Below are 26,490 nucleotides of genomic sequence, written 5' to 3' on the forward strand. Positions count from 1 at the left end.
GACAGCTTAATCCCTGGAGGCATTTACTGTAAGTCTACACTGAAAAGCCACCTGTTTAGTCTGGCATGATTGGACACATAACTTTCCTCTTTAACACAGTCCACCCCACCACTAGCTATTGATCTCAGACATATCTATGCACTTTGAGTCCTATGAAAGAAAATCACTTTACAGAGGTATGCATGTTGTATTATATAGTATTGTATATTGTGTTGTACAGTATGTCTGCTGTCTCGCTCCATAAATGTACATATATCTGACATTTACACCTACATTTACATACTGTATACTCTACTTTAAAAAATCACTTATTTGGCCTTGGTCTGAAACAAGCTGAAATAATACTAGCATTAATTCCTGCAATATATATAAGTCATCTTCGCTGAACAAAAGTTGAATTTCCCTTAAAAGCATAATTATACATAGGTCAGAATTCAGATTTTTTTTTTTCCAAATGTAGTTCCCTCCGTAAAAGGAGCAGACACACCGGGGCACCTGGTATTTTCCTTGTAACAGCAGTGGTCCGAACTTTGCCCAAGCTTCATCTCTTCACAGCTGCTGTGTCAATCCGTTCCTTTCCAGCTGGCTAAAACATTTACATTCTGCACATAGACAAAAGCACAAGACTGCTATTTGGCTGCTGTAAGATTGCAGGGAGAACCTTTGCTGGGTAGTTTAGTGACTTTGTAGTTTTTTTGTCATGCATTTATACATGCCTGGCTTTTTTCACAGTGCATTACAGAGTACATTGGATTAATTTGTCATTATCAGCCTTCAAAACTGCTTACCATCTCATACCTCCCACCTTTTTGAGTTAAAGCGTACCTGAATTCACAAGTTCCTCTCTGATCTAAAAGATACTCAACAGCATAATAACCTTTTAAGAAAAAAAAATCTGTTACAACTGATACAAATCCTTCAATAAATCTACACTGTCTATTTCCTGCTTTCATGGAAGCAGACATATTGTTAACACCCTGTGTACCAATTAGCTCTCTGCCATGGCAGGTAGCTGACACAGCTGAAGGATCAAACGACAAATTGTGATTAGTCACAAATGAGGGGGAATTGGACAGGCTAAACTCTAAATACATACAGGGTGCATTTCTATATGTTTTCCTTCTCTTTTCAGGTCCACTTTAAAAAGGACCACTCCAGCGAAAAAAGTAAGAAGTTAAAATCTGACAAACGACAGGTTTTGGACTAGTCCATCTCCTCATGGGGGATTCTCAGGGTCTTCTTTGTTTTCAAAAGCATTTCCTGAACCGCAGTTGCTAAGTCCAACTGCCAAAATAGTGTGCATGTGAGTAGAGGCTGGCTGGTCTTACAGTTATGGCAGTTAAACTGCCATTCAGGAAATGCTTTTGAAAATAAAGAAAACCCTGAAAATCCCCATGAGGAAATGGTCAATTCGCTGGAGTAGTCCTTTAACCACTTAAGTGAAGTGAATCAAAAGACCGCACTCACGTCAGTGGGTAAGCTGGTGCCGGGCCCCAAGGCCATCAAATACTTTCGTCATGAAGGAGTCCGCACACAGACTGATCGGAGCAATCACCACAAGTTTATTGTCCCATCACATGTATATAAGTCCACAGTCTGACCTGCATAGGCCGACGATCGTTTCGGGGCCACTCAGGGTCCCCTTTATCAAGGCGGGTAGCAGAAAAGACATATACACCTTATCAGTGCAAAAACATCACAATAAATACCCCCAAACACAAATCCCCAACTCCGCCCGTGGGCGTGTACATCAATCAAAAAGACGTTTCACATTTGAATGACACAAACTATGTCCTGTCATTGGGCTTCCTCACCTGCCAGTCAGTCCGCCCTGCCCTGCTCACAGACTCAACAGGCCCACATCAGAGTCCACCTCACAGCGCTCACCTCCATGCGTGGGGTGGGCGTGGCCCATGGTCACTCGAAGGACCAATCCACCGTTTGGGCACTATCAACCAATCAGAGTGCCAGTGCGTCATGCATCACGCGTACGCACGGACGCATTGTCACATGGCGCACGTCCACCAATCGGAGTGCCAGTGCGTCACGCGTCACGCGTACGCACGGAAGCATTGTCCCATGGCATATGAATACACGCCATGACACGCGCACGCGTACAACCCAGCTGCATAAGGCAGTCTCCAAGGGGCGTGTGACTATGACGTCACACGTCACCATCATGTGGGTATATGCGTAATCAACACGGGGACGGCGCAGTACGTTTCACGCGCATGCGTACACTCCGCATCCCGTTGCCATGGTGGCAGACTATAACATTAAATGCAGTCCCATACTATTACAGTAAGGAACCGCACCACAAACATAATGTCCCTCTGACGGGCATGTAGAGCCCTAGAACAGGCGGACTGTATACTACACAGGTGAAGCTAATTCAAGCCACTGCTCAAACAGCATCATATTGTAAAAACATACATATTCACATTTAGGGATGTAAAGGATATGTTGAAGGGGGCATCCGACAACCCTCGAAGTGCACGTGACAACCCCTATGAAACATAAACATGAAACATATGTAATCATAAAAACATTTAAAAACAACCTGTTGCAAAAATTTTTTTTTGTTATATAGCACATTATCGCTCACCCAGAAAGCATGCCAGCCCATTGTTACTGTTAAGACCATTGGGTTTCACAGTATTCAATGTAAAAATCCAAAACGCTTCCCTTTGTAGCAAACGTTTTTTCCGATCCCCCCCTCTTCTAGGGGCCATTACCTGTTCAATAGCCATCCCCCTTAAGCTGTGCATGCTATGTCCTGCCTCAAGAAAATGCACTGCCACTGGTTTAGTGGCATCTGGTTTTCTACCCTTCTCCTCTGCCTCCAGCGCCATTGTAATGTCACTGCGATGCTTCTGAAATCGCTTCTTGAACGGCCCCGTGGTCTTACCCACATAGGTCAGGCCACAAGGACACTTCAAGAGATACACAACGAAGTCAGAATCGCAGTTCAGATATTGTTTAATGCTGTACTTCTGGCAAGTATGGGGGTGTACAAAATACCCTCCGGTGTTTAATGCTGTACATACATTACACTTGAAGCACTTAAAGCACCCAGTTTTCTTGGACAACACCACTTGGGGTTTGGCATATTTCTGCCAAGGATCGGCCTCCACCAATCTGGCTCTGAGATTGGGACATGACCTGTAGGAGTGCAGAGGTTTTTTCTTAATCAAATTTGGGAGAGATTTATCCGCCGTCAATATAGGTAAGTGAGTCTCCACAATACGCTGTATTCCCCTAGCTGCACGACTGAACGTCTGCACAAAGGGAATTCCCGTCTCTCTATTACGGTCCCGTCAATCCAATCCTCGCCATCTATCCTCTGCCCTCCTCAAGGCCATCTCAAGAACATCATCAGGGTAGCCCCTCTCCTTGAACCTGCGTGTCATCAGAGAAATCTGGGCCGCTCGATCGGACGCATCATTACAAATGCGCAGCACCCTCAGGTACTGAGACACTGGCAATGAATTCTTTAGGTGCTCAGGATGAAAACTTTCATACCTTAACAAACTATTGCGATCGGTGGGCTTCTGATACAGGGTCGTACGAAAACCCCAGTCCTCAATGATGACACGCACGTCCAGAAACATGACACTCGTCGGGGACCATTCAGGATTGAACACAATACCACTGGTTAGGCTGTTCAAAAACTCAATGAATGCCCGCAGGGCACTCTCGTCACCTCTCCAGACCAGAAAGATGTCGTCAATGAACCTCAGCCACTTGACGACACCCTCCCGGAACGGTGAGCTAGGAAAAATCATGGTTTCTTCAAGAAAACCCACAAAAAGATTTGCAAATGCGGGGGCTGCCGAACTTCCCATGGCAGTCCCCCTGCACTGTCTGAACCACATGTTTTCAAACCTAAAACAATTGTTTTCCAAAATCAGCTCAAGACAACTCAAAACAAACTCAGTGGGCAAACATTCCTGCTGAACATCAGGTTCTAAGCCCTTGGCTAGGAAATGTCTAATGGCAACAAGACCCTCCTGGTCTTGAAGAAACCATGATTTTTCCTAGCTCACCGTTCCGGGAGGGTGTCGTCAAGTGGCTGAGGTTCATTGACGACATCTTCCTGGTCTGGAGAGGTGACAAGAGTGCCCTGCGGGCATTCATTGAGTTTTTGAACAGCCTAACCAGTGGTATTGTGTTCAATCCTGAATGGTCCCCGACGAGTGTCACGTTTCTGGACGTGCGTGTCATCATTGAGGACTGGGGTTTTCGTATGACCCTGTATCAGAAGCCCACCGATCGCAATAGTTTGTTAAGGTATGAAAGTTTTCATCCTGAGCACCTAAAGAATTCATTGCCAGTGTCTCAGTACCTGAGGGTGCTGCGCATTTGTAATGATGCGTCCGATCGAGCGGCCCAGATTTCTCTGATGACACGCAGGTTCAAGGAGAGGGGCTACCCTGATGATGTTCTTGAGATGGCCTTGAGGAGGGCAGAGGATAGATGGCGAGGATTGGATCGACGGGACCGTAATAGAGAGACGGGAATTCCCTTTGTGCAGACGTTCAGTCGTGCAGCTAGGGGAATACAGCGTATTGTGGAGACTCACTTACCTATATTGACGGCGGATAAATCTCTCCCAAATTTGATTAAGAAAAAACCTCTGCACTCCTACAGGTCATGTCCCAATCTCAGAACCAGATTGGTGGAGGCCGATCCTTGGCAGAAATATGCCAAACCCCAAGTGGTGTTGTCCAAGAAAACTGGGTGCTTTAAGTGCTTCAAGTGTAATGTATGTACAGCATTAAACACCGGAGGGTATTTTGTACACCCCCATACTTGCCAGAAGTACAGCATTAAACAATATCTGAACTGCGATTCTGACTTCGTTGTGTATCTCTTGAAGTGTCCTTGTGGCCTGGCCTATGTGGGTAAGACCACGGGGCCGTTCAAGAAGCGATTTCAGAAGCATCGCAGTGACATTAAAATGGCGCTAGAGGCAGAGGAGAAGGGTAGAAAACCAGATGCCACTAAACCAGTGGCAGTGCATTTTCTTGAGGCAGGACATAGCATGCACAGCTTAAGGGGGATGGCTATTGAACAGGTAATGGCCCCTAGAAGAGGGGGGGATCGGAAAAAACGTTTGCTACAAAGGGAAGCGTTTTGGATTTTTACATTGAATACTGTGAAACCCAATGGTCTTAACAGTAACAATGGGCTGGCATGCTTTCTGGGTGAGCGATAATGTGCTATATAACAAAAAAATTTTTTGCAACAGGTTGTTTTTAAATGTTTTTATGAGTACATATGTTTCATGTTTATGTTTCATAGGGGTTGTCACGTGCACTTCGAGGGTTGTCGGATGCCCCCTTCAACATATCCTTTACATCCCTAAATGTGAATATGTATGTTTTTACAATATGATGCTGTTTGAGCAGTGGCTTGAATTAGCTTCACCTGTGTAGTATACAGTCCGCCTGTTCTAGGGCTCTACATGCCCGTCAGAGGGACATTATGTTTGTGGTGCGGTTCCTTACTGTAATAGTATGGGACTGCATTTAATGTTATAGTCTGCCACCATGGCAACGGGATGCGGAGTGTACGCATGCGCGTGAAACGTACTGCGCTGTCCCCGTGTTGATTACGCATATACCCACATGATGGTGACGTGTGACGTCATAGTCACACGCCCCTTGGAGACTGCCTTATGCAGCTGGGTTGTACGCGTGCGCGTGTCATGGCGTGTATTCATATGCCATGGGACAATGCTTCCGTGCGTACGCGTGACGCGTGACGCACTGGCACTCCGAATGGTGGACGTGCGCCATGTGACAATGCGTCCGTGCGTACGCGTGACGCATGACGCACTGGCACTCTGATTGGTTGATAGTGCCCAAACGGTGGATTGGTCCATTCGAGTGACCATGGGTCACGCCCACCCCACGCATGGAGGTGAGCGCTGTGAGGTGGACTCTGATGTGGGCCTGTTGAGTCTGTGAGCAGGGCAGGGCGGACTGACTGGCAGGTGAGGAAGCCCAATGACAGGACATAGTTTGTGTCATTCAAATGTGAAACGTCTTTTTGATTGATGTACACGCCCACGGGCGGAGTTGGGGATTTGTGTTTGGGGGTATTTATTGTGATGTTTTTGCACTGATAAGGTGTATATGTCTTTTCTGCTACCCGCCTTGATAAAGGGGACCCTGAGTGGCCCCGTAACGATCGTCGGCAGATGCAGGTCAGACTGTGGACTTATATACATGTGATGGGACTTTAACCACTTAAACCCCCGCGGTACGAATTTCTCCGTCCCTTTTTTCCCACCTAAAAAACCAGGGACGGAGAAATCCATACCTTCCGCGCTTCCGCCGCTGTCCGTGCTCCCGCCGCTCGTGCGCGTGCACCCGCCGCTCGTGCACGCCGCCGCCTGCTCGCACGGAGATCAATGAACGGGAAAATCCATTCCCGTTCGTTGATCTAAGCCCCCGCAATGATCGCGCTGCTTCTATTAGAAACAGCGCGATCATAGTGATTCTCCCAGCCTCCTACTGCTTCCTATAAGCGTCCAGAAGGACGCTTACAGGTCGCATGTAAACAAACACACTGTGGCCATCTTGTGGCCAAATAGTAAACTACACCCTAAAACCATTTTACATAAACAAACATTACATTTACACAATAAATTAACTCATTACCTCCAACACTCCCCAATTTTTTTATTTTTTTTTGTAATTAAAAAAAAAAAATACAATAAAAAAAAAACCATAAATAGTTACCTTAGGGACTGAACTTTTTAAATATTTATGTCAAGAGGGTATAACACTGTTACTTTATAAACTGCGGGCTTGTAATTAGGGATGGATGCAAAACTGAAAAAAATGCACCTTTATTTCCAAATAAAATATTGTCGCCAAACATTGTGATAGGGACATAATTTAAATGGTATTATAATGGGGACAAATGGTTAAATACATTTCATGGGTTTTAATTACAGTAGCATGCTTTATTTAAAAACTATAATGGCTGAAAACTGAAAAGTAATAATTTTTTCCCACATTTTTTCCTATTTTCCCATTAAAACACATTTAGAATAAAATAATTCTGGGCATAATGTCCCACCTAAAGAAAGCCTAATTGGTGGCGAAAAAAACAAGATATAGTTCATTTCATTGGAATAATTAATAATAAAGTTATAGACGAATTAATGGAAGGAGCGCTGAAAGGTGAAAATTGCTCTGGTGTTCAAGGGGTAAAACCCCTCAGTGGTGAAGTGGTTAAGAGAGAGGGACACTTTTAAGACACGTCCTGTCTCACCTCTCATCACTATTGTGTCAGACCCCTAGTTATTCTTCCCACAAAGAATTCATATGCAAAAGATGTCATTTTATACTTCATACCACACTGGCCCATTCTATCATCATTAGTTTTCCTTCATCTCTTAACCGCTTGCCGACCGCACGCTTATACCGTGCGTCGGCAAAGTGGCAGCTGCAGGACCAGCGACGCAGTACTGCGTCGCCGGCTGCAGGCTAATTAATCAGGAAGCAGCCGCTCGCGCGAGCGGCTGCTTCCTGTCAATTCACGGCGGGGGGCTCCGTGAATAGCCTGCGGGCCGCCGATGGCGGCTCGCAGGCTAAATGTAAACACAAGCGGAAATAATCCGCTTTGTTTACATTGTACGGCGCTGCTGCGCAGCAGCGCCGTAAGGCAGATCGGCGATCCCCGGCCAATCAGCGGCCGGGGATCGCCTCCATGTGACAGGGGACGTCCTGTCACTGGCTGCACAGGACGGATAGCGTCCTGTGCAGCCTCGATCGCTGGGGGGGGGGGCAGCAGGTAGGAGAGGGAGGGGGGAATTTCGCCGCGGAGGGGGGCTTTGAGGTGCCCCCCCCCCGCAACACCCAGCAGGCAGAAGAGATCAGACCCCCCCTGCACATCATCCCCATAGGGGGGGAAAAAGGGGGGCAATCTGATCTCTCTGCCTGCTACCTGATCTGTGCTGGGGGCTGCAGAGCCCACCCAGCACAGATCAGTAAAAACAGCGCTGGTCCTTAAGGGGGGGTAAAGGGTGGGTCATCAAGTGGTTAATTTTTGAAAATAAGAAATACATCCATTTGAAGGAAGAGTGTAAAGTAAATAAAATAAAATTTTCAATAGAAAAATTAATATATTTACATAAATAGTTGCATCAGTCCTGAAAGAGGGACAGATGAGGCAGAAAGAGCGACAGAGGGATTTGGTTCCCAAAGAGGGACTGCTCCTCCTTAAAAAGACAGTTGAGAGCTATGTAATCTAATGTCCCTACCACAGTCATAGTCTAATGTCCCTACCACAGTCATAGTCTAATGTCCCTACCACAGTCATAGTCTAGTGTCCCTACCACAGTCATAGTCTAATGTCCCTACCACAGTCATAGTCTAATGTCCCTACCACAGTCATAGTCTAGTGTCCCTACCACAGTCATAGTCTAGTGTCCCTACCACAGTCATAGTCTAGTGTCCCTACCACAGTCATAGTCTAGTGTCCCTACCACAGTCATAGTCTAATGTCCCTACCACAGTCATAGTCTAGTGTCCCTACCACAGTCATAGTCTAGTGTCCCTACCACAGTCATAGTCTAATGTCCCTACCACAGTCATAGTCTAATGTCCCTACCACAGTCATAGTCTAGTGTCCCTACCACAGTCATAGTCTAATGTCCCTACCACAGTCATAGTCTAGTGTCCCTACCACAGTCATAGTCTAGTGTCCCTACCACAGTCATAGTCTAGTGTCCCTACCACAGTCATAGTCTAGTGTCCCTACCACAGTCATAGTCTAATGTCCCTACCACAGTCATAGTCTAGTGTCCCTACCACAGTCATAGTCTAGTGTCCCTACCACAGTCATAGTCTAATGTCCCTACCACAGTCATTGTCTAGTGTCCCTACCACAGTCATAGTCTAGTGTCCCTACCACAGTCATAGTCTAATGTCCCTACCACAGTCATAGTCTAGTGTCCCTACCACAGTCATAGTCTAGTGTCCCTACCACAGTCATAGTCTAGTGTCCCTACCACAGTCATAGTCTAGTGTCCCTACCACAGTCATAGTCTAATGTCCCTACCACAGTCATAGTCTAGTGTCCCTACCACAGTCATAGTCTAGTGTCCCTACCACAGTCATAGTCTAATGTCCCTACCACAGTCATTGTCTAGTGTCCCAACCAAAGTCATAGTCTTATGTCCCAACCAAAGTCATAGTATTTTTTCTAAATTATTTTTGTTAAACTTTTTTCAGTTAGAAAAAGTAACATTTGCATCCAGTTCCACACCCAGATTGGGAAGCACAAATACAACCAACAAGTTACCTTCAAAAAGCTCCTAACCAGTGGACATTCCTCCCCCAAACCAAGCCACAGTCCAGCAGTTCATACTTTTTTTTTGTAAAGGCTCCTGCGCCCTTTCTTCCTAATTCGCCCTACTACAGCCTAAGGCCAAACAGCTAACTTACTACTATACTCTTGGGGTGTGTGAAGAAACTGGAGCAGCTGGAAAAAGCACACACAAGTACCGGGAAAATACACAAGCTCCATGTAGATAATGGCCTTTGTTAACCGAAGGACATGACTGCACTGTGTATTAGTCATTATCTCTAAAATAAATGTTGGTACAAGTAATTAAACATAACAACACACTGGTATTAAAACAAAGTAAACATAGTCTTTAAACTGAAAATAGTGTAAAAAAGAGGTTTAATCTTTCTTTGAAATTGTTAGATTCTGCAAATAGAATGAATAGTGCTTACTCTGACTCGAGACAAGGTGTCCTGGGAAATTATATATTTTCCTGGAACGTGTTAAATTGTTTAACACATCAACAGTCAAGCATTAATAAGGTTTATAAATGATATGAGTTTTCATTGGTGGTATCATTTGTACATTAAATAAATGTGTACGTTGTGATGGACTATCAGTGCATTGACTGTAATTCACATATCCAGTTTCAGTGTGTTGATATATTTATGGTTAGTCTGCTATGGTTTAACTACTAACAAAATATTTTTCTAAGGAACTCAGCCATGATTATAATCCTCTTTAAGGTCTTGGAGCCTTTGAGGGATTTGTTAAAACATTATTACGATACATTTTACAATCATACATTTGAATATAGTAGAGTTATACTTAGTATCAACCTTGAAATGCATACAAATGCATACTTTCTATTACTATAAGATTGCCATACATCTAGATTTGTGCTGCACAACTTTTTGCAACTTAGTGTTATTAAAAATATTTTATTATCTACAGCAGGTAATCACCTTCAAAACTGAGAGTAAGCTCAAACTGTGTGTTCTCTGGAGAATTGGTAACATTTCTCCATGTGTTCTGTTTGGAGTACTGTTGCCTTGAGACTGTTCGGAGACTCCCACCTTGCTGCATGAGTAATTCGCTACACAGAGTAGGATCCTTTATTATTAGTGTAAAAAGAAAACCTGGACTGATTCTTTAGCTGGCAACAAACTGTGATGCACCTACCTGACAATTTGTGGTAGAAATACTGTGGAATTTTGTGTTTTTTATGCATATAATAAAATAACCAAGCTGTTATAAGAATTGCAATTAAAGTAAACTTGAGATGAGTGGTATTTTACTTAACCGGGTTTGTTTCAGTCCCCATAGCCTTACAGGTCCCTCGGTTTCCTACTGGTCTGCTGCGCCAGCTGTGCCCCTCTATAAGGGGCTACTGCACATGCGCAGCCTGGGCTGCACATTTCATTGATCATGCACTTATGGCAGGGAGCATTCAGCCATCCATACGCAGTAGCCTGTGACTGGTCTAGTCAGCAAACTTTTGGAAGGGTGCAGTGTTGGAGCACAGCAGACAAGGAGGAAACCAAGGGACCTGTAACGCTACGGAAGTGGGGCTTGGGAGAAGTCCCAGGTATGTTAAATATAACTTTTCCCCATCTCAGTTACACTTTAATCGTTGCAAATATGAAGCTGAACTGAGTTTTTTTCTCCAACAAAGATTTCATAACATGTTTGTAGATTGTTAAAATTTACAAAAGGCAGAAAGATAACTAGAAAGGTTAGTAAGATACTAGAAGAACATATTTTTGTGGTTAAATACAGTTCAGCGAGAGTCCACACCAAGAGTTCAAGGAATCAAGTTTTTCAGTTTTTATAATTCATTTAGAACACATTTTTCCACTTGCTTATACTCCACTGAGAATGTGATTGTTATATACATGTGAATTGCAATGAGTGGCCTGTCCTTTGCTAGTCCCTGAGGAGGTAGTGTGTAGAGGTAGTGTAGTGTAAGACAAAACTAGTAGTGCAGAGGCTAAAGCAATCCCTAGACCTATCATTTCAAAGGAACCTAAACTGAGAAGGATATGGATTTTTCCTTGTAAAATAATACCAGTTGCTCGACTCTCCTGATGATCCTGTGTCTCTAATACCACAGCCCCTGAACAAGCATGCAGATCAGGTGTTCTGACTGAAGTCAGCCTGGATTAGCTGCATCCTTGTTTCAGGTCTGTGATTAAGAGACCAGCAGGACAGAAGCAAGTGGTATTGTTTAATAGGAAAAATCCATATCACTCTCAGTTAAGGTTCCCTTTTCGGACCGACGCAGTTTAAATCTACGTTGGGCGGTTGGCGCTGGAGTTCTGACCGGACGGAAACTCTATGTCCCATTCACCGTGCGTCCCCGCCCGTTCCCGCCGCTCTCGCCGCTTTTCATTGGCTCCTGGTCCTATCATTACTATAAGCCAATCCCATTGACTTACATTAAGTGACAGGGTCAGGAGCCAATGAAAGCGGCTCCTGACCGGCGCACAGCGCTCTGCCATCATAGAGACGGCAGAGCGAGCAGCCTGCGGCGGGGACAGAGGGGCGTGACCGGCGGGAGCGACGGATTATTGCGGCGATTCGTCGGTATGCAGCGTTTTAGCGTACCAGCAGCCTCTGGTCCTTAAGGGGGCAGAGGCTGCTGGTACCAAAGTGGTTAATGTTTATACAGTTGGTGTGTGCTGTGTTTACAAATGTTAAGATCATTTTTGTAAATTTGGTGTCATGAAAATTTGTAAAATTTGGGTTGGGGTGAGTACACACTAAACAAGCAATTGGGCACCAGCCAGTACATTCAATGGAACCCAGCAACACAAATATATGTCATTTGCTGCCTGACAAAGCAGGGTGTCCCTACGAAACGGCTCTCAGGCCATTTTCATTGCAATATATGTTGGTAGGTTTGAGCAAGAAATAATGGTGACCTTATTGGATGCACTGGCCGATGCCTGATTCATTCTTTACTCAACGTTTGCTACTTAAATCTTTCTTCTGGAGGCACGGCCACCGCACCTTCCTCCCCAGCTCCCCCCCCCCCCTTACAGTCAGACTTAAAGTGCCAATTTTTTATCTCTTTCCACATTATATAGTAACACACCCCAACACGCTAAGTGTGAACGTACCCTTATAGTCATTTTTGGGGAGAAAGTTAAACGTTTGGGGTAAACAAATTTTCTTGTGAACTTACATTTTTTTATTGCCCACTGACACTTTCACATACATGTGAAAGCGCTTGTTTTTACAAAACTAATAAAATGGACTAACTTACTTGAGACTAATGCCCCATTACTAGCAGCTATATAATCAACATTAAGAGGACATCTAAGTCAATAAAGCTGAGAGACACTGGTGTAAATAATCCTAATCAATGATAATAAATGACATTTAATAAAGCCGCTTCCTGGCACAAAATCTATTGATTTGTTTTGTCTCATTTCCTAGCTGTATGTGAGGAAGGCTGCAAGCATGGGGAATGTGTGGGACCAAATAAATGCAAATGTTTCCCTGGATTCACTGGGAAGAGCTGCAGCCAAGGTATGTATCATTTTATACCTGCTTTATGCGCATAATATGAATACAATATGTTTTTTTATTGCATCCTCTCTGTCTCTCTTTCCCTTGCCCTATTTGGCTGTGCCAAACTCTGAGAAAAGTATATGGAAGAAATGCTTTAGGTTCATAGGCATGCATGCAATACACTGCTTTGTAAATTCTCAGTAACAGGAAATACTGACATTTTCATTATTTAAACATAATAAATAAATAGTAGCCCTTCTGTCAGTTATTTTCTCTATCCCCATCTTCCAATACAGAATTCATTCAGTAAAAGGAAATGGATCACAGGTACAGTCTTATGTGTCTTACAGTATCTGGTTATCATCCAAAACAGAATATATGCTGATCTGTTCTGTACATGAACTGCATAATCAAAGTCTGGAACTCTTCAGTGCATCAAAATACATTTCCGGATTAATCATTATTATTATCTGTGCTTGATGACAATGTTGCCAAAAGAAATACTCCATGTATTTCTGGATGTTCTCTAAAGCAGTCTATCTACCGCTCAAAAGATCAAGAAAGCCCTGCACTGGAAGTTCCACTGTTTTATTGGCCCATATGCAAGTAACCTTTTCTCCTGAGTTTTCTGTTAGGTGATATTTTCACACCTCGTAAATAAAATGCTTTTTAAACCACCAGCTAGTTAGCAAATACTCAAAATAATTTTGATAGTACTTTTTAAAGTTATTTTAAAAAGATGTTGAAAAATGATCTCCTGGGAGAAAACTTGAGTTGCATATAGGCCATTATGTCTTACCTCTAAAAAGCCATGATTCCTTGGTCCCATGCTCTAACCTCCCAAGAATTGCAGTTTTCCCTAATTGAGGCTGTATGCTTGTATGCCTGAGAAAATAAGTATTCTCAGCCCTGTACTTTTACTTAATTAACCACCCGAATTACAAAAGCTTAAAGGGAAGCTAAAAAAAATTAAAAATCCAAATCCACTTACCAGGCTCCCGGTCTTCTCCGGTGGCGCACTCGACCTGGCCAGGCCCGGCTGCCAGGTCGGGCTCTTCTGCGCTCCAAAATGCGCCTCACACGGGCGCGCTGACGTCATCGGACGTCCTCTGGGCTGTACTGTGCAGTACAGCCCAGGGGACGTCCGATGACGTCAGCGCGCACCAGTGACACGCACGTTGGAGTGCAGAAGAGCTAGACCTGGCAGCCGGGCCTGGCCAGGTCGGGTGCGCCACCGAAGAAGACCGGGAGCCTGCGGAGCCGCGGCGAGGGCACGTCCTGCCTGCCACGGGCTGGAGGAAGCCCCAGGTAAGTGGATTTGGATTTTTATTTTTTTTAAGCTCCTGCGTAAACCTTCCCTTTAAAGTTGTGATTGATTGGGAAACAGATTTGGGATTAAAATGATCTTTTAAGGCGCCTACACACGCCATACTTCAGCCAACGACTGGTCCATTGTTGGTGGAAATATGGTGAGTGTACACGCCTTTAAAGCGGACCCGAACTCTTGCAAAGCATACAATGAAAAGTCTTTATTCCACATATACTGTATTTACTGAAGAAATACTGTGTTCTGTGTTTGATAAGGCAGATAAACCTGTCTAATTAGTTCTTAGCAGCAACTGTGAATAGACTGCAGAGAAGCTCTCCACACAGTGAAAACTGAGGCTTAACCCTTTCAGTGGCTTCTGCAAAAGTGTAACCTAGTAAAACAGGGTTTTTTTGGGGGTTGGAGGGGGGGGGGGGATTTCCATAAATTGTAATGAAGGATGTATTTTATCCATGAAGGTTATCATGCCGTAGCTACTCTTGTAGAGCAAATAGAAGGTTCTGCATTTATTTCCACTTTAAGGAGTGGCACTTGTGCTCAGAAATTCGGTCTAGAGCAGGCATGGGCAAACTTGGCCCTCCAGCTGTTACGGAACTACAAGTCCCACAATGCATTGCAAGAGTCTGACAGACACAGTCATGACTCATAATGGCAAATGCATTGTGGGACTTGTAGTTCCGTAACAGCTGGAGGGCCAAGTTTGCCCATGCCTGGTCTAGAGCTAACCTTCAGGGCTCAAACTCCTATACAGAGTCTACCTTGTTCCCTAAATACTTCCTTAGGGTAGCCAAAATACCTCACCGAGATGTTTCAAAGGTTGCCAGGCCATAGGCATTTTTTATTGCAACTCCTATGTTGCTGATATACCATGCAATGTAAGTGTTGCATGTATTGAGTGAATTTGCATAACTCAATACGTAAATTGCATGAACCCGGTAACACTAACATGTGCTATCTGCACATGTTACATTTACTGTCCTTTTGTGCACATACCCCATGATGGCTGTGCCCCAAGGTATCTTATATTTGTAAAATATTAGCAAATCATGGGGTGTATCACTAAACTGCCTTAAACACAATAACGTGCAAAAAGTCTTACTGCACAATGAGTAGAGCTGAATGCAATATATTACATGCAATTAATTACACTCGTGCACAAGACTTAAAGAGGAACGTTAACCAAGGATTGCACATCATTCCAATCAGTAGCTGATATGCTCTTTCCCATGAGACATCTTTATCTTTTCTAGACTAGAGCATCAGGAAGTCTGTGTCGATTATATTGTGGTGAAACTCCTCCCACAGGGTGATGTCATGAACACGGTCCTGACAGTTTTCTTTCTGTGAACCTTGTTGCATTGTGCAAAATAGCGGCAGTTTGCAACTCTCAAGCTATCAGTATTTCCCTCTGTACATATATAGATCAATAAAAAAACAACCGTTTAGCCTATCCAATTGTCAGTGTGTGTGGTTATAGATAATGGCAGTTGGTGCTGTCTTTTTTGTTCTTGTCTGCCAGCAGTAAATATGGTGATGTGCAGGCTCATTGTAGATCAAAATCAGTGGCATAGCAATAGGGGTTGCAGAAGTTGCGACCACATCGGGGCATTATTGGTCACTTCTATAGATGCTGTGAATAGTAGTAATCATTAATAAACTGTTCCCAGTCCCCCTTCTCACACTGTCTTTGGCAGGTTTTGGAGCACTATATCAATTGTTATGTATAGCGTTCTTGGGGGGCCCCAATGTAAAATTTGCACTGGGGCCCAGAGCTCCTTAGCTACGCCACTGATCAAAATAAATTAACAAATTACATGGCGAATATTAATAATTTCCTGATCTCGCTTCTATTTTTTAATTCTCACTTTGCAATGTATTTTTCCCCTACTACTATTGTTCTTTTTTTTTCCCTACTACTATTGTTGGGTAAAGTTCTCCAATGCACTTAATTCTGTTCAGTGTAGTGCACGTATCCTCTAGAATCTAACAATGGTTGATTTGCATATATTCAGCAGTGATGCCCTGGGAGAAATCTCAGCACTCACTCCAACCTGAATTATCGCAAATTATTTCTGTTTTAAGAAAGCAAAATTTTGTTTTTCTCTAGAATCTAACATGTTCATCTGCAATGTTTTTTGCATTTCCTTGATCATCATTCCCTAGTTGCAAGGTACAATGTTGCTTGAACACTATTTTAACTTGTAAGAAAGGGAGAGCTGTTTTTATCTTTACATATATAGTTAATTTCTTTTCTGTACATAGATACGTCCAAACATTTTTTTGCCAATAAAATATATCAAGGGATTTAAGGTCTCATTAAACAAAGCTAACATACATCTTTGCTGTCAAGCATGCCTGCCTATTACACAATAACAGCTGTGTGCTAAAAAGAAGTACAACTATCCCCTAATAACCTTAGAACTCTGCAAGTAATAAAAACATTCCTCGGACATGAGTATACAGTTTCGTTTTTAAGATTTTTTTTTACAAAAAAAATCTTGAAAAATCTATTTAATGAAATATTAAATGATGCCATTCATTCTGACAAAAAAAAGTAAATATACCATAGAATCTCATATTTGGCATTGTCCTACCCCCCCCTCCCCAACCTAACCTAACCCAACCTCAAATAGGCATTTTACAAAAATGTCTGCCAGTCTTTGACTTACACTGAGAGCATTTATTCCTCCTTCTTCCCCGTGCAGAATGATTTTGTCTGTTGTGTTTAAAAGGTTTCTCACATCAACCAGTATTTGAAATCCACAAACCAGCATTACTAGCCTTTTAGGCAAGGCCACATGGGTTTCTCGATGTAGAATGGCTGCATATACAGTACTGAGCAGATGGCACAAGCTGGTGTGTACCCCACCCCATTATGTCTGCACCTTTTCATTGGGGTGTACTCCATCCCCAGAGATAAGACAAGATTCCAATTCTACAAATACATTTCTACTGCCTCCTCATAGTGCTTTGGAATTTAAACAGCACAGGTGTGTTCCTGTTGCAATCAACCTCTTGTGGTCCCCAACCAGACCAACATTGGGCTGGATGCCAGTAGCAGTTGCTCAAGTGCATCTCCACTGTCCAACTCTGGCAAATAAACTTACTCCGCTGGCAAATAAACTTCTGTTTATCTAATATGTAGTAATATACACTATATAGCAGCTCATGCAGTTAATGACACAAATTGAATGATGTTTCAGGGAAAGGGGGTAGGAGAGATTTGGATCTCTAGATCCAGCAGTGTTCCGTCTTACCTGCCACATTATGTTCTGGCTCCTGTCTTCATCACCTCTTCCATTCCAGCTCCTACTAGTCCTGAGTCTGTGGAACCTATACATCTGGAGTTTGCTTAACCTCCGCTGCACACCACAGAATGCTTAAAGAGACACAACTCTTATCTATATCTGTACTACAGAGAACCTGGTCATTTTCCTCTGTACCACACATGTACTGCACATTAAGAAAAGGGCGGAGGCTACATCAGTAGCACCATTGTCCTCACTTCTGTCAGCAACCTATGTCTTTATATTTATTTTCTAACAAACCCAGAAAAATACATTAAGGTTCATGATGTTACTGACGTCAGGGCTGGTAGTTGCTTTCTGGACATCCAGCTGGCCAAGCAGCTCCATCTTTCACTCAAGTAAAAACTGCCAAGGTCTCCTTATCTGGCCAATAGTTCTGATATGAGGTGTGGCCCAAACACAAACTACATTTATCCTTTCCTGGTGTCTTAACCTACATTTTTCTGTTTCCTTTCAAAGTTGTACATGACAAGAAGACACATATACACATTCACTCCATTCAATTTACAATTACCCTTCTGAAATTGCTACTGGGACCAAAATTCTATTCTGTCATATCCAGCCAAAATAAACTGCTCTGAAGGCATAGCTCAATAGAATTTAAATAATGCATTCATCTAACCCTACTCTTCTTCTGCTAAACCAAAAATCCTAAACTTTTACTACCGAGACTTTAACAAAGTAAAGTTTACTCAGAAGTAACTACGCTCTTCCACTGGTCCTAGAGTTATTATAAAATGAGGTTTGCCTGCCTACAGTCTGGCCAGGGTCCAGGAAAAAAATAAGAGAAAAAAATGCCTCTCCAATTAATTTGGACTACAACTTTTAAAGAAAATCCGCGAGGAAAAAAACCTCCCCTCGGGGTACTCACCTCGGGAGAGGGAAGCCTCTGAAACCTAAAGAGTCTTCCCCTGTCCTCCCTCACAGACTTCCTCCATGACTGGGACTTCCCTACAGAGGCAAACAAACACAATGCCAGCCGCTGTTGCGCTCAGGCATGCTAGCAGCTTTCTGAAGGGCTACAGCAGAAATAGCTGAAACGGGTCTGCAGAGGTGGATAAGGGAAGCCTCATCAGGATCCAGAGGCTTCCCCCTCCAGAAGTATGTACCCCCCAAGGGCACTTTTTTCACCACAGGTTCTCTTTAAGTAGATTTCCAGTTACCAGACACAGCTATAAATGGGGCATACAGTGGGTGGGGAGGCTGGAAAAAATAAGCGGTCATGCAATCTCTGAACAACTTATACATTACACAGGTATGTACTTGGATTATTTATGTCATTGCAGGTACACTTTAAAAATAAAGCTCAATAGATGCTACGTCCAAGCTTCACTGAGAATGAATAAATTACTGTAAAACTTCCTTGACCCTGGGAGGTAATTAAATGTAGTCAATCAAATAATCTGGTTGATTAACCAGCCGTCAGCCAATTTACTCGCAGATGGTGGCTTTGATAGCTCAATTTCTTTCACTTCCTGGGTCAGTGGGCATTTTCATGTTAGAAGATTCCTTCATCACAACTTGTAACCAGTTCTGCTCCACCAAAGACTTTGTACACTAATGGCATTAGCATTATGGTAGCTAAGTAACCATGATATTTATGTTTCTAGGCACCCTTACTAATTAAATCATCATTTTAATTATGCAATGTTGTGCTAGGCTTCAACCTCCTTTCTGATTATGTTGAACATAAGTTAAAATTGTAATGTCTTTTCAGTCCTTCGGAAGGTTAATAGTTAAGGACCTGTTTCTTGGCAGTGCTGAAGAATGTTATGCTGACTGGTAATCCATCAATGAAAAGCCCTGGGAAGATCATACATGTCTGGACAATTTTTGTACCATGTACATTTTTCCTAATACTGTATTTTCTATACTCACTATTTTTAATGTGGCAGCAAATGTCAATTTATCAAATTCTCAGTTTTGATGCTGTTGAGCATGTGAAAGATGAGCCCCTAGAGTAGTGATAAGGGTTGCTTATCGTGACATGTGAGCTTCATATGTATGCTGGAAACACCAATCAATGATATTCCTCATTTAAAACATTTGTATTTCACACATAAGGCCCTGGTTGCTAGTGAATGCTGTACTGGAGATCAGCAGAGAATGTAATTGGCTCTCCAACCCTGGTGTGGGTTTATTAAAATTGTCAGCTATCAGGTGGTTAGAGTTTGCAAATTGCTCCTGGGTCATATTGGTCCATAACAAGCATTGCTGAGAGGTTAACCACTTGAGTACCAACAGTCTCTGGTCCCTTAAGGACCAGAGACTCCTGGTCCAAAAATGGGGCTCGCCAACGTCTCGCTCCATGGACTTGTTGTTCTCGCTGTTCACACCGTTCTTACATCGCTGAAACCCACTCGTGATTGGCTCACAGTGATCACAGGGCCAGAAGCCAATTAAATTGGCTCCTGAGTTGTTCATGAAGCTCTGCTGTCATAGCGACAGCAGGGCGAATGAGCTTCAGCGGCGCGAGAGTGGCATGATCGGTGGCAGCGGTGGTTCCATGCAGCGCGCTAATTGAAATCTACACCCTGGCAGAGATAACGTGGTCTAGAAGCATTTAAAGAATTTGAAATTACTATCATGTGCATACACCTGCCAGGTCGGCCTAAATTAATTTTAAAAAAGGGTCTTGATGGAATGGTATAAGTGACTGCAATTGGACAAGTTCACTAACCTTTCAGCAACCACCATTATGTCTTGATATGGCCGAGACCGAAGAACAAACCACGGCCAGCTAGCAGCAGTCAGGTAAGACCTGCAGCAGTGGCGTAGCTAAGGAGCTGTGGGCCCCGATGCAAGTTTTACAATGGGGCCCCCCCTAGCACTTCATACATAGCAATTGATACGGTGCACCAAAACCTGCCAATGGCAACTACAGAGTCAGAGGTGCAAGAAAGGGATGGGAAACAGTTTGTTAATGATTACCACTATTCAAAGTATCTATAGAAGTGATTATTCTGAGCACAGGACCAATAGAGAGCTAATACTGTAGTTGAGGGAGGGCCCTTCGGGGCCCCTCTGGCCCAAGGGCCCCGATGCGGTCGCTACCGCTGCACCCCCTATTGCTACGCCCCTGACCTGCAGCATTCCTTATGGTTTCTCAATTCTAGATGTAGACACTGGAAACCATAGCACAAAAGACTGGACTGGCATTGATGAGCTTGGGAAAAATGCAGGCAGAATTTGAAACTCAGATTTCAGACTGCCCATTAGAAAGTTTAAATTGGCATTGGAAAGGAATGAAATGTCATACCACATAAAGCATGGTGATGTTAAAATGTCAATGTCCCCGCACTAAATGTGATTGTTACACTTCAACTTGGACCTTGTAGTACCACAATCATGAAAACTAGTAAAATGTAAAATACACTAACATATGGAACTACATTCCAACCAGAGTAAAATGCACTGTAAATTATTTTTTTCTATGTTGCTGTCGCTTACAGTAGGCAGTAAAAATCTGACAGGTTTTGGACTAGTCATCACCTTAAGGGTAAATCTCAATATTTCCTTTTCTTTACACCTGTGAAAGGATCTATACAAAAATGCCGGCCACTCATCTACTCTCTTGTTCACTATTCTGCCAGCTGGACTCAGCAACTGCCATTCAGTAAGTGCTTTTGAGTCCGAAGATGTTCACCATCAAATATAATAAAGAATGTACAGTTCTGTAAAGAATAGTTTCAAAAATTCCAACAGATTCTATTCTACAATTAAAAGTACATCTGAAGTATTTTTAAATAAAAATGTTAGATACTTCTCTTGGGAGTGGAAAGACTCTGGAGGGTCCAAATGATTCTTGGCTTCCATATTGTCCATCTATCCAGCAAAGGGTCCCCCTAAACTTATTTGACTTGTTCTAGTCAAATACATTTCTTCTGGCCTCCCTTGTAGCCAAGGGCAAGCACATCCAGACTGTATCATAGAATGAAACTGCTCCTGCATGGCTTTTTTCCTCGTGCAAGTGCAACTTAGCAAGGAATGCTGGTAGAGGGTCGTCATAGAACTACAGTGGGTTGCAAAAGTATTCGGCCCCCTTGAAGTTTTCCACATTTTTTCACATTACTGCCACAAACATGCATCAATTTTATTGGAATTCCACGTGAAAGACCAATACAAAGTGGTGTACATGTAAGCAGTGGATCGAAAATCATACATCATTCCAAACATTTTTTACAAATAAATAACTGCAAAGTGGGGTGTGCGTAATTATTCGGCCCCCTGAGTCAATACTTTGTAGAACCACCTTTTGCTGCAATTACAGCTGCCAGTCTTTTAGGGTATGTCTCTACCAGCTTTGCACATCTAGAGACTGAAATCCTTGCCCATTCTTCTTTGCAAAACAGCTCCAGCTCAGTCAGATTAGATGGACAGCGTTTGTAAACAGCAGTTTTCAGATCTTGCCACAGATTCTCGATTGGATTTAGATCTGGACTGGGCCATTCTAACACATAGATATGTTTTGTTTTAAACCATTCCATTGTTGCCCTGGCTTTATGTTTAGGGTCATTGTCCTGCTGGAAGGTGAACCTCCGCCCCAGGCTCAAGTCTTTTGCAGTCTCCAAGAGGTTTTCTTCCAAGTTTGCCCTGTATTTGGCTCCATTCATCTTCCCATCAACCCTGACCAGCTTCCCTGTCTCTGCTGAAGAGATGCACCCCGAGCATGATGCTGCCACCACCATATTTGACAGTGGGGATGATGTGTTCAGAGTGATGTACAGTGTTAGTTTTCTGCCACACATAGCGTTTTGCATTTTGGCCAAAAAGTTCCATTTTGGTCTCATCTGACCAGAGCACCTTCTTCCACTTGGTTGCTATCCCCCCACATGGCTTGTGGCAAACTGTAAATGGGACGTCTTATGCTTTCTGTTAACAATGCCTTTCTTCTTGCCACTCTTCCATAAAAGCCAACTTTATACAGTGCATGACTAATAGTTGTCCTATGGACAGAGTCTCCCACCTTAGCTGTAGATCTCTGCAACTCGTCCAGAGTCACCATGGGCCTCTTGACTGCATTTCTGATCAGCGCTCTCCTTGTTCGGCCTGTGAGTTTAGGTGGATGGCCTTGTCTTGGTAGGTGTACAGTTGTGCCATACTCCTTCCATTTCTGAATGATCGCTTGAACAGTGCTCCGTGGGATGTTCAAGGCTTTGGAAATCTTTTTGTAAACTAAGCCTGCTTTAAATTTCTCAATAACTTGATCCCTGGCCTGTCTTGTGTGTTCTTTGGACTTCACGGTGTTGTTGCTCCCAATATTCTCTTAGACAACCTCTGAGGCCCTCACAGAGCAGCTGTATTTGTACTGACATTAGATTACACACAGGTGCACTCTATTTAGTCATTAGCACTCATCAGGCAAGGTTTATAGGCAACTGACTGCACTCAGATCAAAGGGGGCCGAATAATTATGCACACACCACTTTGCAGTTATTTATTTGTAAAAAATGTTTTGAATCTTATATGATTTTCGTTCCACTTCTCATGTGTACACCACTTTGTGTTGGTCTTTCATGTGGAATTCCAATAAAATTGATTCATGTTTGTGGCAGTAATATGACAAAATGTGGAAAACTTCAAGGGGGCCGAATACTTTTGCAACCCACTGTATGTAAATTTTTTTATTAATTAATTTTTATTTTTTTGTGGCTTTTGCACGACCTTTCCAAAAGAATGGTCCTGTTTTTTAGTGTAAGTTACAGAACTGACGAATTTACTATTTTAAAATGAGCAGGTCCCATTTGCCTTCCAGCCGTGAAGAGTTATATGATTAGATTCCTAGTTACAGATATTGGTATGCAGCCTAGTCAGTTTCTGGTCTCCCATTAATTATCTACAAGTCTTCTGTTTTAGTGTTTATAGTGCTATGCAGGCTAAACTTCAAATCCCCCCAAAACTGCATGAACTGCCAGTGACCTAATTATTCTTTCCAGCTCCAAAACTTTGTCTCAGCTATAAAACTGCTGTAGAGTTATGTGGCCACATATTTCTGAATGAAATGTCTTTTGCAGATCTGAATGAATGCGGTCTTAAGCCCCGTCCTTGTGAACACCGGTGTATGAACACTCATGGCAGCTATAAATGCTATTGTCTTAATGGCTACATGCTGATGCCAGATGGATCTTGTTCAAGTAAGTTAAATAAACAGTAAATATGTATCATTTTCTTTTGTTCCCAATTATATCCATGGCAGGTTGTACTTTTCTACATTTTTGCATCCACCGGAGAGGAAACAGCCTAGATATGAATTTCTTACTGAGTACAGTATACTATAGATTGTTGGAAATAATTCATAATATTTTTAATCAGTTGAACTACACAGATAATATTTAATCATGGAATATTTTTTTTTAGCACTGTGCACACAATGCAACCCACGGTACATAGGTAACAAGAGCGTTAACATAGCAATTCTTGCCTTACCCTGCAAGCTTGCTTTGACTCTGCAACACATGCTACTCTGCTGGCGTAAGTACCAGTAAAAATGCCGTGCAATTTCTACACTTGGCAATATTACTGGCTTTTAGTGCATCAAGTTCCTTATCTCTTTTCACCTTATGTATACAGTACTAATTTTTAAAGTACCAAAGAAGAAATAAAGTTCAAAAAAGAAGGTAGGGAAAGTATTATTGAACTTAATCAGGAACAACTTACTTGGGTTATGTTTATTCTTAGAAAGTGTTGAAAAGTTATTTTATAAATAAGGTAAAAAATAAGTAGAGATAGATAATGTGTAAGATATGTTTTGTTAACCAAACCCTGAAAGAGAACCCGAGGTGAATTTCAGGTAAAAAAATTAAATACTTACCTAAGGAGAGGGAAGCCTCTGCAATCTTCAGAGGTTTCCCTTCCCACTCCGTCCTCCGGTCTTTTACCTCTGCCGGGGACCCTCCAGCAAATCACGACCGCTCTCCTCTTCATGCAGGAGCGCGGCCGCGCTGCACTCAAGCATGGTCATGCCTGTGCAGATGCATGGAGCCACTAGTGTTACTGCGCAGGTGCAGCCGTGCTCGTGGAGTTGCAGTATGGACACACTCATGCTTGCAGAGGACCACAGTCACAAGCTTGGAATCCTACAAGAGCTTGTTGGTTTCCTTTGTGGGTCTGAGCTCAGCGACAGTGGACCAGAGAACGGCATGGGAATCATCTACAAGATCCAAAGGCTTCCCTCTTCTTAGGAAAGCATTTAACTTTTGACCCGAGGTTTGTGTCTGGTACAATTTAACATTAACAAATACATAAAAAATGTTAATCACTGAAGGGCTGAGAGTTTAGTACAATTATGTGCGTACCTAATGAACCCGCTTTCTGAGGTATCTTCTTGTATTTGGCTTTTGGTTTCATCTGAGTTTGACATGCCTGTTTTACACAGACACAGAAGACATACTTGTCAGGTCACACTGCAATGGACCCAGTAAGAACACCAGAGTAGCCACATTGTACAGATGAGTTTCACCAGTCCAGTGATCCTGTATGGTCCGTTGCAGGGTCTTCTGCCACTTTGGAGCAGATGCATGCCATTCATCCTGCTCTAAAAGTAATCATACTTGTTGAGACTGTTCATAGATGAAATACAAAGGACAGAATGGATACATCACACATATCATTGCCAGCTTTGTCACATCTGTTTTGTCTAATGTGCATTCCATGAGAAGTGCAGGGCAGCAGACCTAGTGAACCGAGCCTGAGGCTGCTTGGTAAAGGCATTTAAATCATTTCACTGCTTAAGTGTACTATTCCATTGTTCCCACCTACATTTTTGCTGAAAAGAAAAAGCTATAAGCTTGATTCATTAAGCTGCTAAAGCAGCACAGCTTAAATTGAGCAGCATAAGGTAAAATGCCAGCATGCAGGCTACGAGCAGTAGTGCTGCGTTGCATGCGCTGGTAACTCACGCGCGCTCCTTTTAAATAACGGCCGCTCCTTTAATCATGCCGTGAAACCCTCCGGATCCAGTGACTTTCTAGGACATGATCCCCGCACTTTGATTGGCCCAATAGACTGCCTGCCACTGAAATTTCAACTCGTGCTGCTCAATTTAAGCTGTGCTGCTTTAGCAAAGCAGTTTTATGAATCAAGCCCATATATGTCTGCTGCAGTTAAAAAAAGGTTTGTCCTGTTTTGCACTACTGTCTGGGGTATTTGTAGTAACAAATATTGCAATAAAATAGGATTCAAAGATCCAGTTAAATATACTACATTATTATTATTATTATTTTCTAGTATTTATATAGTATTGACATCTTCCGCAGCACTGTACAGAGTGTGTGTATTACTAACTGCCCCCTAACTGAGGGGATCACAATCTAATCCCTACTATAGTTACATGATATCCATAATAGTCTAGGGCCAATTTAGACTGGAAGTCATTTAACTTATCTGTATGTTACTATGGAACATACAGATAAGTTACAGATTAAACTCTTTCCAGACTTTCACACATTAGAGGATGAGAGAAAACTCTACATTCTACTAGGAGAAGAATAATCTGCAGTGACAATCGCTGCACACTACGTCGCAGCATGCCACAGACTGAGAGGAGCATAAAGGAACTATAAACCTTAAAATATCCATGAACTGCTTACCCATTGTACCCCTCTGCTTTGGCAATGCCTGCATGAATCTTGGTCATGCCAATAAAGCTATATTTGATTTGATGTTTTTGGGTTGTGGGAGGAAACTGGAGTGCCCAGAGGAAACCCACACAGACACAGGGAGAACATACAAACTCCATACTGATAGTGTCCTGGCTGGGATTCGCACTCAGGACCCATCACTGTAAGACGAGAGTGCTACCCACTATACCACTGTGCCACCCGTACTATATTTAAATCCAATGGGCATTGATAAAAAAACAATTAGCCAGAGGGAAGGCTCTGGGCTCTATAGAGCACTCTCATGCACTCACGCATGCGTAGTATGGAGCCGCCTGTTTTGGGAAGGATTAGGCTGCCAAAGACTTCCAAAGTCCCCCGTGGCGGGGGATTCAAATGGGGAAGCCAGCGCTTAATGGAGGAGACCAGAAGAGGA

At 43.0% G+C, this 26,490-nt stretch overlaps 1 protein-coding gene across 1 annotated transcript in view; it reads left to right on the plus strand.

The window, feature by feature from the left end:
- Window positions 1–26,490, plus strand: part of EGFL6 (EGF like domain multiple 6) — a 106,730-nt gene that overhangs the window by 31,612 nt on the left and 48,628 nt on the right. Inside the window, exons 3-4 of the mRNA XM_068265311.1 lie at window positions 12,748–12,840; window positions 23,472–23,591. Coding sequence (XP_068121412.1) covers window positions 12,748–12,840; window positions 23,472–23,591 — 213 coding nt within the window. The remainder of the gene's footprint in view (window positions 1–12,747; window positions 12,841–23,471; window positions 23,592–26,490) is intronic.

This window comes from Hyperolius riggenbachi, chromosome 2 (assembly GCF_040937935.1).
Source record: "Hyperolius riggenbachi isolate aHypRig1 chromosome 2, aHypRig1.pri, whole genome shotgun sequence".
Taxonomy (NCBI): Eukaryota; Metazoa; Chordata; class Amphibia; order Anura; family Hyperoliidae; genus Hyperolius; species Hyperolius riggenbachi.